Source organism: Oncorhynchus tshawytscha, linkage group LG06 (genome assembly GCF_018296145.1).
Source record: "Oncorhynchus tshawytscha isolate Ot180627B linkage group LG06, Otsh_v2.0, whole genome shotgun sequence".
Classification (NCBI taxonomy): domain Eukaryota; kingdom Metazoa; phylum Chordata; class Actinopteri; order Salmoniformes; family Salmonidae; genus Oncorhynchus; species Oncorhynchus tshawytscha.
This window is the reverse complement of record NC_056434.1, coordinates 72424511-72442192: the sequence shown is the minus strand read 5'-3', so window position 1 is coordinate 72442192 and position 17682 is coordinate 72424511. Positions and strand designations below refer to the sequence as shown.

Genomic DNA, 17682 nt, shown 5'->3' with positions numbered 1-17682 from the left:
TCTATACTTACGCTATCGTTCAAAAGATTGGAGTCACTTAGAAATGTTCCTGTTTTTGAAAGGAAAGCACATTTTTTGTCCATTAAAATAACAACAAATTGATCAGAAATACAGTGTAGACATTGTCAATATTGTAAATGACTATTGTACCTGGAAACGGCAGATTTGTAAGTACAGTATGTAAAAAATAACCTCACCAATGACATAATTTTCTTGCATTTTATACAGAACTGCCAGATGACCTCCTGAGGGAGGAACGCAACGTGTGTTCCCCCATGAACAGGGACTGGCCATTGTCAATCTAGTGTTGGCAAACAACTGTCACACCCTGATCTGTTTCACCTGTCCTCACTATTGTCTCCACCCCCTCCAGGTGTCGATTGTTTTCCCCAGTGTATTTATCCCTGTGTTTCCTGTCTCTCTGTGCTAGTTCGTCTTGTACGTCCAAGCCTACCAGCGGGTTTTCCCGTTTTCCCTTTTCTCCTTTTTCTAGTCCTCCCGGTTTAGACCCTTGCCTGTTCTGGACTCTGTTACCCGCCTGCCTGACCATTCTGCCTGCCTTGACCTCGAGCCTGCCTGCCACTCTGTACCTCCTGGACTCTGGTCTGGTTATGACCTTTGCCTGTCCACGACCATTCTCTTGCCTATTCCTTTTGGGTTTATTAAACATCTTAAACTCCAACTATCTGCCTCCTGTGTCTGCATTTGGGTCTCGCCTAGTGTCATGATAACAACACCACCCGCCTACATCTACGAGAGAAAATCCTCACAGATCACACAACATTCCACAATATCAACCATGTCAGTATGTCAACACCAACTTACAATGAAGCAGCTGTACAGGGTTCCATTTGAGAGGAACAGCATTAGAGTCAAAGACCTTCGCTATGACTATGTGCATTTAAGTGTCACTGTACTATACAGTGATGGCAGTAGATTGTGTCCTATTGGCACTGCATAGATTAAGACAAAGCAGTATGTGACCTAAGGTGCCCCCATTCTGGAGTGGGGGTTGGTGTTGTCTGTGGGGACACCTGCCTTGCCTGTAGCGTGTAGTTTTGACTGAATGTTGCCCCCTTACTCCCCATTTCTCAATCCGATTGAGGAATACTTTTCGGCTTGGCGTTGGAAAGTGTATGACCGCCAACCACATGCCCGCCTGCCTCTTCAAGCATGGGAAGAGGCACGCAGAGACAATGAGGTGGGGTCAGTCCAGGGTTAGATACAAGGCAATATTTTCCCCATTGCCTCGCCAGGGATGACATTGCTTGTGATGTGGATGAGGTGATGTGGCCAGACCCTACAGAAGGAGGGGTCCATAAAACATCCACCCCATCCCTTACAATACTATTTTTTTTGTTTGCCATTGCACTGTAATTTGACTGTTATTATTTTTGTTTCCTTGAGTTTACAGTACCATATTGTATTGATTAAAGTACTGTAATTCTACTTTTCTTCGTTTTTTGTTGTTGTTAAAAACCAGCAATGGCAAACAAATAAGCTATATATATTTTTCTGAAGCCTTTCTATTTTTATGTTCATTGAAATGTGAGTAGATGTACTGTACTGGAATAATTTTTCAGAAGTCAGCATGAGAAAATTAAAAAGGTATGCAAAGTACTAAAGACAGCAGTGTTTTGTATGAAGTACATCAGTGTGTTGCTGCTTTGAAAGAGTAATTCAAATGATGGATGTGTATCATTTTGTTGCAAAAATGACCAAAATTGAGCATTGTGATAAAGTATACCAGTTTCATTTAAGGCCCATAAAATTGACAGATGTGGCATACAGATTACAACAATAGTTGGGGACAGATTTTCCATGTAATGATTCCATGGCACATTGTTTATGAACTGATATAAAAAACGATGCTGGATTAAAAACCTAGTTTTTCCATTTGAATTATTATACAAAATCTTGCAACCAATAGAATGTTATATATATGTTTCATATATATATATACATATATATATGTATATATAGGGGATACAACCATCCCAGCTCTGCTGATTAACAAAGAATTATTAGATAATTTGTTTTGGTACTGTCCATATGTAGCTTTTTTTTGGTCGCAGGTTCTGAATGGCTGAAGAATTGCAACATTTACCTGCAATTAACTCTGCAAACAGCACTGCTGGGTGATCTGAAAAGTCATAGTGAATCAATATATAATATAATAATACACTTAGAATTTTTTTTGTTCAATTTACAATCTGTAGAAACTATGAGAATAGAAAGGTTCAGAACTTTTGTGAAACATCACAGCACAATTGAAAAATAGAATGCAAATATGCATCAAAACGGCATGGTCTTCAGAGATAGATGGGAGGGGTTGAGGGTAGTTGATGGATGGGACTAAAAACAAACAAAACATAACTAATGGAAAATGTACCTTGGTCGTAAAATGTATAAAGGATGTATAAGCTGGAAGTAGAAGCCTAAGTGTTGTCTATTAGTTTACTCCAATTAGGGGAGTGGTGGTAGGGTTAGAGGAAAATAAAGGAAAATATATATATTTTTAAATATGATGATGCAGACAATTACATTGATTACATTGATGGAAGCAACAATCTATTTGCAATGTTAAAGCTGATCCACCCTTAAAAATATATAAATAAAAAAGACTCACAAATGGGCATCTACAATGTAGAAGGAGTGTGAATACTTATGTAAATAAGATACTTCTGTACTTAATTTTCAATAAATTTGCAAACACTTCTAAAATCATGTTTTCACTAAGTCATTATGGGGTATTGTGTGTATATGGGTGAGAAAAAAATCTATTTAACTTTGAATTCAGGCTGTAACACAACAAAATGTGGAATAAGTTAAGGGGTATGAAAACTTTGTGAAGGCAATGTATGTGTTGAGTGCACTCTACGATGGAGAGGTGTGTTAGTAGTGTTCAATATGTACACCTCAATCAGCAATATTAGAGCAATTCCTCAAAAATACAAACAACCCACTGGGCACACACTGGTTGAATCAACATTGTTTCCCACGTAATTTCAATTAAATCACGTTGAACCAACATAAAATAGATGTTGAATTGACGTTTGTGCCCAACCATAGGCCTACTTACTATTTAACACAACCATGCTGCACGTAGTATTCTGGTCTTCAGTCTGTGCATGTGAAAAACAAAGCACAGGGCTACAGGCATAACTCACATAGTCTGTTTAGAGCGGAGGCATGTAGGCCTGGCCAGAGTGAACATCATCTGTTATTTACTATCCTGCCTTAGCTGGGCTGGCTGCACCAGTGTTTTATACTGCAGTCTAATACGCACAAATACAGTCTGTGACGGCTGGACATGAAACAGGCAGAGGCAGCCATTGCTAATGGACAAGTTTCTCAGAAGTGAAGGGAGACGCACAGCCACCGTGTGTAAAAATGACATGGAACACAGTATATATCTCACTGGTGTGTACACAGACTTTCCATGTAGACCTCTGAGTGAACCTGGGCCTCATTCAAACTGCCGGTAAGTTAAGAAGTTTGGCAGCAGACATTTTAAACGTATACTGATTCCTCCCACCCTGTTGGGTACGGTTGTTGGGGAATGAATGTAAAAGTAAACTGATTTGATAATGACTCACTATCAAACACTTATCAAAGTTGTGCACTGTTGGTTCAATGTAATTGTTGGACACTTGAGCTTCAAAAGTCTAGTGGTAGTCACCAAAGGTGTATTTCAATTGGCATGTACTTGTCTGGTAAGTAAAGCTGTTGTCTATTTCAGATCCATGCTTTATTCTTGAAAATAAAGGAGAGCCGCACACTCTAGGAGCTCAGATGGAAAAATGTAATGTTCAACATTTCGACAGACAAGCTGTTTTCATCTTCATCACCCTGATGAAGACAGCTTGTCTGTCGAAACGTTGGACATTACATTTTTCCATCTGAGCTCCTAGAGTGTGCGGCTCTCCTTTATTTTCAAGTGTTCAACTATGCTAGCCAGCACCTCGCCTAAATAGGTGTTTCTTTCCCTTCTAGACCATGCTTTATTCTTAAAATAATACCAATTTAAATTCTCTATCTTACTCTAATGGCATAGTGTTGACGTAAGGACTTGATAGTTGAAGGCCCTGTTCAGTCAAAAATGTGATTTTCCTGTGTTTTATATATATTTCAACACTATGAGGTTGGAATAATACTGTGAAATTATGATAATGCCCTTTTAGTTTAAGAGCTGTTTGAAAAGACCACCTGAAATTTCATCCTGTTTTGGTGGGATGGAGTTTTGGCATGTCTTGTGACATCACAGACAGTAAATTAGTTAATAGACCAATAACAGTTCTAAACCTCTCTGCCAATAACAGCTAGTTTTCAGTTTTCCCCTCCCCACTCCCAGACAGTCCTAGAAAAATTATTGCTTGAAAATGTGTTCTTTGCTAACAAGCTATTTATGTTTCTTTTAACCATTTTAATTTAAAATAATCACTGTAAGGTACTTAATTGTTACCCAGAAATGATTTGATAAAAACGGCTACATTGGACCTTTATGTTTGGGCTGAGCTGTTCTGGAGTGCTCATACTGCCCCCTTGAGGATATGGGATCATAACACTCCACAAGGTTTACTTTGCTTGTGGCGGTATTAGGTATTATGTTAGGCCATATAGCTTGTTCTCCTTCTTTTTAAATAGTGAACCAACATGTTTTCAGCACTTCTATTTCCAAGAGTTATCATGGGTCTTTCGTCTCTCTGCAGAAGACATATGTTTTGAACATCGAAATCTTATCGGCACGTAAGTATTGTGAAATCGTATTGTGGGGTCCTTTGCAATTCCCAGCCCTAGTTACAGCACTGCACACACACCAACCAGATCAGACAGCCATAACTCACTGCTAAGCTGAGGAGTATAGCCTGAGGTTCCCAGTGGAAGGAATGGCCCAATGGGGAGAACATATTTCACAGGAAAAGCCTATCGGTTGTAAACTTGCTGATACAGCATAACACACTGTCTGACATAGTGAACTTCAATGGCTATTTATACACTAGGAGCTGAACAGTAACCAGACAAACGTGCACTTAATCCATTTTGGGCCATTGGGTAAATAGCCATTACGGTAAAGCCAAATCTAAATGTTCTGAGTCAGCAGAGGCTTTATATTAACTATCATTGTTACAAAAGTAATGTACCCACATCGTAATAATTACGTATAACCTCAATCAGTTCTTAGAGAGCAAAGGAAGGATTTATATTATATTGTACAAAACTTTGCCTGAAGTAACTGCAATTTTATAAATGCAAAGTCAATCTGCAAATTTTCTCAATATGTAACAAAATGGTTAACATGTGTTACAAATACACACTGTAAACATATGTGTACAAATGGCAAAACCAACACAATAACTGAATTACATGAGGCTTCACTGATTGCTAACACACCTGCATTCTCTCCATTTTAGAATGTTTTATAAACTTTATAATTTTTTAAATAAAAATGTATCCATATAAATTCTTTGTTTTTATACAAATAAAACACATTTTTATTGACAATATTTATCTTAAAGTAAGATGTTGTATGTGTTGTAGTATAGATTGTAATGCACAAGAGGGTGCTCTTGGTCAGATTCTTTACTGCTGTGAATCATAACAGTGTCATTACCCAATCTGTTGCATCTGCTTCACTGCTTTGAATTATGCGTTAAGGTTTAAGGCACTTTAGTTTGCTTTATGCCTGAGCTGTCCCATACCTTGAATTATACAAGTTGCAGAAATTTAAGGAATCATCAATAATTCTGTAAAACAATGTGGAATCTGGTAATGCAGAAAGTGCATTTATTCACAAAAACACACTTAATTCATCATTATTTTTTTTACATGTAATCATAAAATGAACGTTTTCTGTGCTGAATAATATAAATACAATTTCTGCAATGTAGCAGGCTATAAAACTAATGTTAGATACAATACTGTCCAGCAGACAATGACAAATGAAATATTAATGGGACATCAAGCTGGCAAAAGAGGATCCTTCACTAGAACCATATTTCAACAGTCTTGAACATCAGCCATAGCAGGTCCAGATTCATTAACAGAATTTGAGAATTTAATGCTTGGGCAAAAAAGTATGTAATGTGACCTATAAATTGATAAGTCAAAGTTTTGTATACCACAGGGTAAGATTAACTCAATGTAACTAGATATTACTTCATTAGAAGGAATTAATTAGGGAATTTGAAATACTTGAAACAAAGTTATGTAGCTAGAATAGATGACATGTTCAAAGATTAAAATTAATACTGCACAGCAATATTAAGAGTATACATTTTTATATGCTGTATGTTCCTCCCTTTTCAAAGGGGCATCAAGTCTTTCCAGATATGAGTAGCACCAGATGGGTCATTGTTTATGTATTTGCACTGCTGTCTGCAAGCCCCTTGTGGGATAAAAATAGGTATTGAATTCATTTGCAATGAGTTTTCTCTCAGATAAAAATCACAATTTAAGTTCAATTGCTATTCTACAAAACCCTGAGGTTTGGTTTTGAAAGCAAATGAAAAGCCTCAATTCCAATATTCCTCAAGTCAAATATTCCTTCCTCTGGTAGCTTAAATGGAATAATGGAAATGCATAAGCAGCTCATCACTTTTTTGTTTACAACCTAGCGAACACCTTCAAAGGTCAAGTTCAATGTGAAAACAAAACTTCAAATTTGATTCAAAAGGACTAAACAAAATCATAACCATATGGTATCGGTCTTTTATTTTATTCTAAATATGATAGGTCAAATGGAGCCATGGGAGAAATCTGTTGATAGAAAACATCAAAATTTACTAGAAGAAGACGATTCTAGAGAGCGCAAAAAATAGCTGATTTACCACTCCTTCAAATAGGCTGACCTATATTGTGTCACAAGACCAGAGCAGAAATACACTTCTAAGGTGGTGAAGGATACATACTGTATGTATAAAACATTAGCTAGAGTGTCATCAAGAAAATCATGAAACATTCATAAAGATTTACAGCTACAGTCTGCAACTTGGGAAGCTGTTTAATTGTTATTAAAATTCTTCATATTTACCCATCTATTATTGAAGAATATACTTATAAATGCCTCATGAGCTACAGCATAACATGTCTCAAAATCTCCCTAGCCCTATCCTTTAGCTGTATACCAAAACAGGTGACAGGGACCCCATAAAGAAATTGCAGACTGTAGCTTTAAGAGATTTAAAATGACTTACATACTGTAATAAATGGACAGAATATACACTTTACAACAAGATGACATACACACAAAGCTATATAAAAGTATTACATAAAATATACATTAAGCTTCACCAAAAATGTTACGTAAAAACATGCACAAGACATTCTGCAGATGGCATTTAACATATGAGAAGGTGTAGCAACAGATCTTTTAAACACAACATACAAAGCATTTTAAGAGAAATGTTTACTTAAAATGTGCCCAAGGCTTGGTCAGTATAGAAACCTTTTAACCATGCAAAAAGCTTTAAAAAGTAAATGTTTTATGATCAAATGTCATCAGAAGTGAGTCATGTTTTGCCCATTGGAAATCATTAAGTAAGTAATGTTATCATATTACAAACCCTCTCTCGTTGTTATAAAGGATCACCATCAGCCAAAGCTGTCCAAAGCTCCTCTTCGTGGCCAAGTCCCATTATTCTTCCATTTTGGATTAAAAAGCATGTTTCATCAAATCAACCACTTTTGTTGTTTAATTCTTCCGTTTAATATGGTTGACCTTCTGCTGATTTTAATGCCAAAGGTATTTGTTCTGTCCACCTGGCTGTCTGTGAATATAAAAAAATCCTGTCTAAAAATTGCACGATGAAGTGCTTTATCTGTCACTAGATGAGAGTAATAAAATGTCAAGAAATGACATGCCAGGATGGGTTGGCCACCCTCAGTTTAGAAAATACAAAGGATGCCACTTAGATTATGCATGGTATCTTCTGATTTCCATCTATAAAATGTAATCCATCTATAAAATGTAAAAAAGCAGTGTCTTCTTTCCATTTCCATTTCCACTGTCTTCCATGGTCTCTGACCTTGACGACCTGATTGCACATGCACTGAACAGAAGCGTGATACTAGTTCTTCCTTTCCAGGTAGTTCGAGGGTACCCAGCCTTTCCGAGGTCGACCTCCATCCAGGATCTGGCAGTACCACCACCCATTAGGGTTCCTCTCCAGAACCTCCAGAATTGTTCCTTCAGGGAAACCCATGGTCTCCTCATCACCATGGTAATCCGCTATGGAGACATACACCTCACGGAGGTTGTTGTGGATGAGGTGGGGTTTGGGTTTTACAGTGGAAACAGGTAGACCGTTCCTCGGAGACCCAAGGCCCAGTGATTCGGAGCTGCCCGTGCCGGGTCTGTTCCGGTTTGCCATGTTACCGTTTGGCGCTGGGCTCCGCGGGGTTGTACCAAAGGAAGCATTGCGGCGCACGGTGGGACTAGAGCGTGGGTGGTCGGTGGAGTTGAGTGACTCACCTCTCCTAAGGGAGCCGACTGGGTTTGGGCCATCGATGATCGGCCCGGAGATGAAGACAGACTGAGGCCTGACCACCTGTTGTTGTTTCGTACCATTCCTCTGCTTATGCAAGCTGTTGAACAGGTCAAAGGGCTTGGAGAGCCCCCCGGGGGGTTTGGAGGGAATGGGAGGTGTGCTCCTCTTCAGGCTCTGGTTGATGTTGTTCAGAGCCTGGACCCTCTGCTCATTCTTCTCCAGGCTGTTGGACTTGCTCAGGCTGCCTGGCTTGGTGGGGGTGCCATCGGACTCGGACCCAGCTGTGTCGTCCAGCTGCCTGACAGGCTCCAGGTAGTAGGTTGGAGCCCAGCCCTCAGTGTCGCCCCAGCGGACGTACCACCAGCCGCTTTCCTGCTTCTCCAGCACCTCCACTTCCACCCCGGCAGGGAAGCTCATCTCTGAGTCCTGGACCTTCTCATAGGTGTCTGTGGTGCGGTAGAAGCTGCAGCCCTCGTCTGAGTCTCCACGGCTGCCTTTAGAGTAGATGGAGGAGAGGTCAGAGGTGCTGTGGGAAGACACAGAGTCCTCAGAGGAGATGACAGAGGCTGTTTCAAAGTCTTCTCCTCTGGAGCCCTTCTTCAGCTGGCTTGTAGGCCTCAGCTGTCTCCGGAGGCTGCTGATGTCCATCTTCTCTGCACTGGAGGCCTTGGCCACCTGGGGCTTAGGCCTGACCACTGGCTTAGGTTTGGTGGATGACTTGGTGGAACCCATTTTGTGTTCCTCTTTGTCCTTCTTGGACCTGGACTGCTTGGATAGATCTGGGATGGACTCTGTGGAAGCAGGTTTGGGGCTGGACTCCCCAGCCTCTGCTTTGGTTCGAGAATAGGACTGGCTTCCGTTCAGCTCCAGCTGGATATTCTTCCCTTTTCTCCTTGCCCCCAACGTGGAGTGAGAGTTTTCAGCCTTGCAAGTCTCCAACGGGGTGCTCGTCTTCGGGGAATCCGAGTCGCCACTGGATTGTGCATCAGGCTTCTCTCTGAAAGGCCTGAAGCCGTCATTCTCATAGATACACTCCTCTCCCTCAGGCTCCTCCTCTTCCTGTCCCACGTCCTCTGATGACTCGCCCATCTTGAAGGAGGTGCTGTGGAGAGAAGAGGCCGGAGACAACTTGGAGGACAGATGAGTGCCCTTACCTGAGGAGTCATCCTCATTCTTCCCATCCACCGAGGACCCATCTGTCCTGAGGAACTCAAACTCTGACTCCAGATCAAACCCAATGGCAGGAATGTCATATTCTGGCTCCTCGTACACAGGCCTCCCGGGAGATACAGGGGACTCTGGAGCCTCGGACCCAGGGCTGCTGGGAGGGGCGGTCTCCTCAGAGTCCTGTTTCTTGACGGGCGGGGCTGGGGGTGGGACTTTGGGGCGGCTCAGAGTGCTGGTTCTACGGTTTAGGTTGGGTTTCTTTCGTTTGTCGATGTAGGAGCAGGGAGCCCACCCCTCTTTCTCCCCGATTTGGACATACCACCAGCCACCAGAGTTCTTCTCGATCACCTACAGGACAGAACAGAGAGAATAGATGGGGAGAAATGAACTACATGCAGTATCTGTTAATTTCAATAATTTACCTGAACAATAAAAAAAAAATTAACATGAAAAAAGCTTACCTCTGCTTTCTGCCCTCCATTAAAACTAATGCCATCAGAAATGACAGACTGGAACTCTGCAATGGTGTAGTACTCTGCTTCAACAGTAGGGGGCTCTGGTGGTAAGGGTAAATTGGATCCCTGAGTGAAAAAAATGTCAGGCATTATGAATATTGCACAGCTGATACTGTTAACAATAGAACCGCCAGGCCGTTGAGCCTATAAGTACTCACTACGGAACCCTGAGAATGTTGCCGGGCGTCACCTTTAGCATACGCATCAGATGCATATCAACGCACAAGGTGCGCAAACATAAGCACCCTTGCTTGATAAATAGTTCTTAAACAACTGTAAATCATGAATTGCATGAATACATATTTGTGGAAATATATCCATGTAAATATATAAAAACAGTTATTTATTTAGATAGAATATTCTTTACTCTATGTTTTGTACAATTCTACAAAGTCCTAGTTAACAACATAGGCCAAAAGTCAATTTGGAACACTACGAGCCAATGATGCATCAACAACACTCGAACAGTCTAATAAATGCATTTCATATATGCTATCAGAGGAAAAATAATTTGGTTGTGTTTATAAAGGTCTTAGGTAACATTAGAATACTAAAAAACTATTATTTCAAAGAACATAATAGCATTTTCATGAGTTTATGTTACTTTCATTAGAATTCATGAACTCTAGAGCTTTGTCAGAGTGACCATCGGGTTCTTGGTCATCTCCCTGACCAAGGCCCTTGCTGGGGGACCTTGAATGCTTGCTACCCATTCCCCAATTCTGTCTCGGAGCTCTACGGACAATTCTTTCGACCTCATGGCTTGTTTTATGCTCTGACATGCACTGTCAACTGTGGGACCTTATATAGACAGGTGTGTGCCTTTCCAAATCAGGTCCAATCAATTGAATATACCACAGGTGGACACTAGTCAAGTTGTAGAAACACCTCAAGAATGATCAATGAAAACAGGATGCACCTGAGCTCAACTTAGATTCTCATAGCAAAGGGTCTGAATATCTATGTAAATAAGGTATTTCTGTTTTGTATTTTTTTATACATTTGCAAACATTTCTAACAATCTGTTTTTGCTTTGTCATTGTTTGATATTTTTTGGTATTTTATTAGGATCCCCATTAGCTGTTGCAAAAGCAGCAGCTACTCTTCCTGGGGTCCATGCAAAACTCAATGACATAATAGAGAACATCAACAGACAAGAACAGCTCAAAAACAGAAATACCATATATTTTTTTAAAGGCACACATAGCCTACATATCAATGCATACACACAAATTATTTAGGTCAAATAGGGTAGAGGCATTTTGCCGTGAGGTGTTGCTTTATCTGTTTTGAGATTGAAGAGATTGATTGATGCAATTAGAGCTCTATATGATACTGTATGCTTTCTTGAATTTGCTCTGGATTTGAGGAATGTGAAAAGACCCCTGGTGGCATGTTTGGTGGGATAAGCGTGTGTGTCAGAGCTGTGTGTAAGTTGACTATGCAAACAATTTGGGATTTTCAACACATGAATGTTTCTTATAAAAAGAAGAAGAGATGCAGTCAGTCTCTCCTAAACTCTTAGCCAAAAGAGACTGGCATGCATAGTATTTATATCAGCCCTCTGATTACAATTAAGAGCAAAATGTGCCGCTCTGTTTTTGGCCAGCTGCAGCTTAACTAGGTCTTTCCTTGCAGCACTGGACCACACGACTGGACAATAATCAAGATTAGACTAAACTAGAGCCTGCAGAACTTGCTTCTTGGAGTGTGGTGTCAAAAAAGCAGAGCCTCTCTTTATTACGGCCAGACCTCTCCCCATTTTTACAACCATTGAATCTATATGTTTTGACCATGACAGTTTACAATCTAAAGTAACACCAAGTAATTTAGTCTCCTCAACTTGTCCAACAGCCACACCATTCATTACCAGATTCAGCTGAGGCCTAGAGCTTAAGGAATGATTTGTAACAAATACAATGCTCTTAGTTAGAGATGTTCAGTACCAGTTTATTACTGGCAACCCATTCCAAAACATACTGCAACTCTTTGTTAAGGGTTTCAGTGACTTCATTAGCTGCAGTTGCTCATGCATATGGTTGAATCATCAGCATACATGGACACACATGTTTTGTTTAATGCCAGTGGCAGGCCATTGGTAAAAATAGAAAATAATAGAGGGCCTAGAGAGCTGCCCTGCGGTACACCACACTTTACATGTTTGATATTAGAGAAGCTTCCATTAAAGAAAACTCTGAGTTCTATTATATAGATTGCGATGTCGTGAATTCAGAGCTGAGGTTGAAAAGCCATAACACATTCACTACTGTTCAAAAGTTTGGGGTCACTTAGAAATGTCCTTGTTTTTGAAAGAAATGCAAATTTTTTGAACATCATATTGATCAGAAATACAGTGTAGACATTGTTCATGTTGTAAATGACTATTGTAGCTGGAAACAGCAGATTTTTTTATGGAATATCTACATAGGCGTACAGAGGCCCATTATCAGCAACCATCAATCCTGTGTTCCAATGGCACATTGTGTTAGCTAATCCAAGTTTATAATTTTTAAAGGATAATTGATCAATAGAAAATAATTTTGCAATTATGTTAGCACAGCTGACAACTGTTGTGCTGATTAAAGATGCAATAAAACTGGCCTTCTTAAGACTAGTTGAGTATCTGGAACATCAGCATTTGTGGATTTGATTACACCCTCAAAATGGTCAGAAACAAAGACCTTTCTTCTGAAACTTGTCAGTCTATTCTTGTTCTGAGAAATGAAGGCTATTCCTTGCGAGAAATTGCCAAGAAACTGAAGATCTCGTACATTAAATAGTACCCGCAAAACACAAGTCTCAATGTCAACAGTGAAGAGGCGACTCCGGGATGCTGGCCTTCTAGGCAGACTTGCAAAGAAAAAGCCATATCTCAGACTGGCCAATAAAATTAACAGATTAAGATGTGCAAAATAACACAGACACTGGACAGAGGAACTCTAGAAGGCCAGAATCCTTGAGTCGCCTCTTCACTGTTGACGTTGAGACTGGTGTTTTGCGGGTACTATTTAATTAAGCTGCCAATTGAGGATTTGTGAGGCGTCTGTTTCTAAAACTAGACACTCGAATGTACTTGTCCTCTTTCTCAGTTGTGCACTGAGGCCTCCCGCTCCTCTTTCTATTCTGGTTAGGGCCAGTTTGCTCTGTTCTGTGAAGGGAGTTTTTTCAACAACAGGTTATGGTCAATAATATCAAAAGCTGCACTGAAATCTAATAGTACAGCTCCCACAATCTTCTTATTACCAATTTCTTTCAATAAATCATCAGTCATTTGTGTCAGTGCTGTACATGCTGAGTGCCCTTCTCTATAAGCATGCTGAAAGTCTGTTAATTTGTTTACAGAGAAATAGTATTGTATTTGGCCAAACACATGTTTTTCCAACAATTTGCTAAGAGCTGGCAGCAAGCTTATATGTCTGCTGTTAGAACCAGTAAAGGCCGCTTTACCACTCTTGGGTAGCGGAATTACGTTGGCTTCCCTCCAGGCCTGAGGACAAATACTTTCCTCTAGGCTCAGATTAAAAATATGACATATGAGTGGTTATAGAGTCAGCTACCATCCTCCGTAGCTTTCCATCTAAGTAGTCAATGCCAGGATGTTTGTCATTATTGATCGATAACAATAATTTTTCCACCTCTCCCACACTAACTTTACAAAATTCAAACTTGCAATGTTTTTCTTTCATTATTTGTTATTTTATGAATGAATACAATTTCACACTGTTCGTTGTTGGCATTTCCTGCCTAAGTTTGCCCACTTTGCCAATGAAATAGTCATTAAAATAATTGCCAACATCAAATTATTTCGTGATGAATCTGATTCTATGAAAGATGGAGTTGAATTTGTCTTTCTGCCCATAATTTAATATTCCAAAGTTTTCATATCATTGGCTTCATAATACAGTTTCTTCTTCTTTTTGTTGAATTTAGTCACATCATTTCTTAATTTTCAGTAAGTAAGCCCGTCAGATGTGCAGCCAGACATATTAGCCACTCCTTCTGCCCCATCTCTTTCAACCATAGTTTTTCAATTCCTCAAAAATCCATGGAGCCTTAACAGTTAACAGTCAGTTTCTTAACAGGTGCATGTTTATCAATAATTGGAAGAAGCGATTTCATAAATTCATTAAGTGCAGCAGCGTCTAGATGCTCCTCACTAATCACATCAGACCAACAAATATTTTTAACATCATCCACATAAGAGTCACAGCAAAATCTTTTGTATGATCTCTTAAACACTATTTTAGGCCCAGCTGTTGGATCTTTGGCTTTCCTGGATATAGCCACTATATTGTGATCACTGCATCCAATGGGTACGGATACAGCTTAAGAACAAAGTTCTACAGTATTAGTAAAAATGTGATCGATACATGTGGATGATCTTGTTCCTGTAGTGTTTGTAAACACCCTGGTAGGTTGATTAATAACCTGAACCAGATTACAAGCACTGGTAACAGTAAGAAGCTTCCTCTTGAGCGGGTAGCTTGATGAAAACCAGTCAATATTCAGGTGCCCAAGAAAGTAGACCTATCTGTTTATATCACATACACTGTAAAGCATTTCACACATATCATTTAGATACTGACTGTTATCACTTGGTGGCCTATAGCAACACCCCAAAAGAAAAGGCTTTAGATGTGCCAAGTGAACCTGCAACCACAACACTTCAATAACACTTGACATAAGATCTTCTCTAAGCATTACATGGATATGGCTCTGAATATATACAGCAACACCTCCTCCATAAGCATTGCTGTCTCTTCTATAGATGTTATATCCTTGTATTACTACTGCTGTATCATCAAATTAATTATCTAAGTGAGTCTCAGAAATGGCTAATATATGAATGTTATCTGATGTTAGCAAGAACTTGATTTCATGAACCTTATTTCTAAGGCCACATATATTAATATGGACTATTTTCAACCCTTTCCTGGGGGGCTTATCAGAGATAGACATAGACAAGTTCCTCTCAAGTTCTTGGCTCTTTCCAGCTACCTTGTCCTTGAACCTCAGGAACCTGACCACTATTGGCATGGGCCTATCATCTGGGCCGGTGGTGGGTTTTCCAGTCTTGTGGGCGTGCTCCACCTCAATCTTCCTGTGGTCCATCTTCAATTTCTCAGAGATCATTTCCCTCACTTTGTCCTCAGACTCCGTCCAGGTCTCATGTGGAGATTCTGCAATTCTGTCCACAATCATGTTGTTCCGCCTTGATTGTCCCTCGAGATGGTCTGATTTATCTGTCATTGTTGTCCTGGATTCACACACAGAACTGACACCCTCTCTCAATGACTTACAGATTGCTGTCATCTTGCCGTTCTCCTGTTTCAACTCATTGAGCTGACCCTGGGAGAACTGCAAACTGTTCTTCAGGTCCTGGACCTCTCTGGTCAGCACTAGAGGGCGACCGATTAATCGGCATGGCCAATTAATTAGGGTCGATTTCAAGTTTTCATAACAATCAGCATTTTTGGACACAGATTATGGCCGATTACATTGCATTCCACGGGGAAACTGCATGGCAGGGTGACCACCTGTTACGCGAGTGCAGCAAGGAGCCGAGGTAAGTTGCTAGCTAGCAATAACCTTATCTTATAAAAAACAATCAATCTTCACATAATCACTAGTTAACTACACATGGTTGATGATATTACTAGGTTAACTAGCTTATCCTGCGTTGCATATAATCAATGCGGTGCCTGTTAATTTATCATTGAATCACAGCCTACTTCACCAAACGGGTGATGATTTAACAAAAGCACAATCGTTGCACGAATGTACCTAACCATAAACATCAATGCCTTTCTTAAAATCAATACACAGAAGTATATTTGTTTAAACCTGCATATTTAGTTAAAAGAAATTAATGTTAGCAGGCTATTAACTAGGGAATTTGAGTCACTTCTCTTGCGTTCAGTGCAAGCAGAGACAGGGTATATGCAACAGTTTGGGTGACCTGGCTCGTTGCGAACTAATTTGCCTGAATTTGATGTAATTATGACATAACATTGAAGGTTGTGCAATGTAACAGCAATATTTAAACTTATGGTTGCCACCCGTTCGATAAAATACGGAACCGTTCCGTATTTCACTGAAAGAATAAACATTTTGTTTTCTAAATTATAGTTTCCGGATTTGACCATATTAATGACCTAAGGCTTGACCTAAGGATAATTGATCAATAGAAAATAATTTTGCAATTATGTTAGCACAGCTGACAACTGTTGTGCTGATTAAAGATGCAATAAAACTGGCCTTCTTACGACCTAATCCTGTTTGAACTTGTTATCAGTATGAAAGACACCTGTCCACAACCTCAAACAGTCACATTCCAAACTCCACTATGGCCAAGACCAAAGTGCTGTCAAAGGACACCAGAAACAAAATTGTAGACCTGCACCAGGCTGGGAAGATTGAATCTGCAATAGGTAACCAGCTTGGTTTGAAGAAATCAACTGTGGGAGCAATTATTAGGAAATGGAAGACATACAAGACCACTGATAATCTCCCTCGATCTGGGGCTCCATGCAAGATCTAAGCCTGTGGGTTCAAAATGATCACAAGAATGGTGAGCAAAAATCCCAGAACCACACGGGGGGACCTAGTGAATGACCTGCAGAGAGCTGGGACCAAAGTAACAAAGCCTACCATCAGTAACACACTATGCCGCCAGGGACTCAAATCCTGCAGTGCCAGACGTGTCCCCCTGCTTAAGCCAGTACATGTCCAAGCCCGTCTGAAGTTTGCTAGAGAGGATTTGGATGATCCAGAAGAAGATTGGGAGAATGTCATATGGTCAGATGAATCCAAAATAGAACTTTTAGGTAAAAACTCAACTCGTCGTGTTTGGAGGACAAAGAATGCTGAGTTGCATCCAAAGAACACCATACCTACTGTGAAGCATGGGGGTGGAAACATCATGCTTTGGGGCTGTTTTTCTGCAAAGGGACCAGGACGACTGATCCGTGTAAAGGAAAGAATGAATGGGGCCATGTGTCGTGAGATTTTGAGTGAAAACCTCCTCCCATCAGCAAGGGCATTGAAGATGAAACGTTGCTGGGTCTTTCAGCATGACAATGATCCCAAACACACCACCCAGGCAATGAAGGAGTGGCTTCGTAAGAAGCATTTCAAGGTCCTGGAGTGGCCTAGCCAGTCTCCAGATCTCAACCCCATAGAAAATCTTTGGAGGGAGTTGAAAGTCCGTGTTGCCCAGCAACAGCCCCAAAACATCACTGCTCTAGAGAAGATCTGCATGGAGGAATGGGCCAAAATACCAGCAACAGTGTGTGAAAACCTTGTGATGACTTACAGAAAACATTTGACCTCTGTTATATACCCTTTGTTGGCAATGACAAAGTATTGAGATAAACTTTTGTTATTGACCAAATACTTATTTTCCACCATAATTTGCAAATAAATTCATAAAAAATCCTACTATGTGATTTTCTGGATTTCTTTTCTCATTGTGTCTGTTGGTGGCAGGGTAGCCTAGTGGTTAGAGTGTT

General features: G+C 40.2%; 1 protein-coding gene across 2 annotated transcripts in view; it reads right to left on the bottom strand.

Moving 5' to 3' along the window:
• Nucleotides 1–5765: 5765 nt before the first annotated feature.
• LOC112253046 (SH3 and PX domain-containing protein 2A) overlaps nucleotides 5766–17682 on the bottom strand; it is a 91686-nt gene continuing 79769 nt past the window's right edge. For both annotated transcript variants that reach the window (XM_024424914.2, XM_024424915.2), the window contains 2 exons: nucleotides 10118–10237; nucleotides 5766–10004 (listed from right to left, as the gene is read on the bottom strand). In XM_024424914.2, the coding sequence (XP_024280682.1) occupies nucleotides 8070–10004; nucleotides 10118–10237 (2055 nt within the window). In that variant the 3' untranslated portion in view covers nucleotides 5766–8069. The remainder of the gene's footprint in view (nucleotides 10005–10117; nucleotides 10238–17682) is intronic.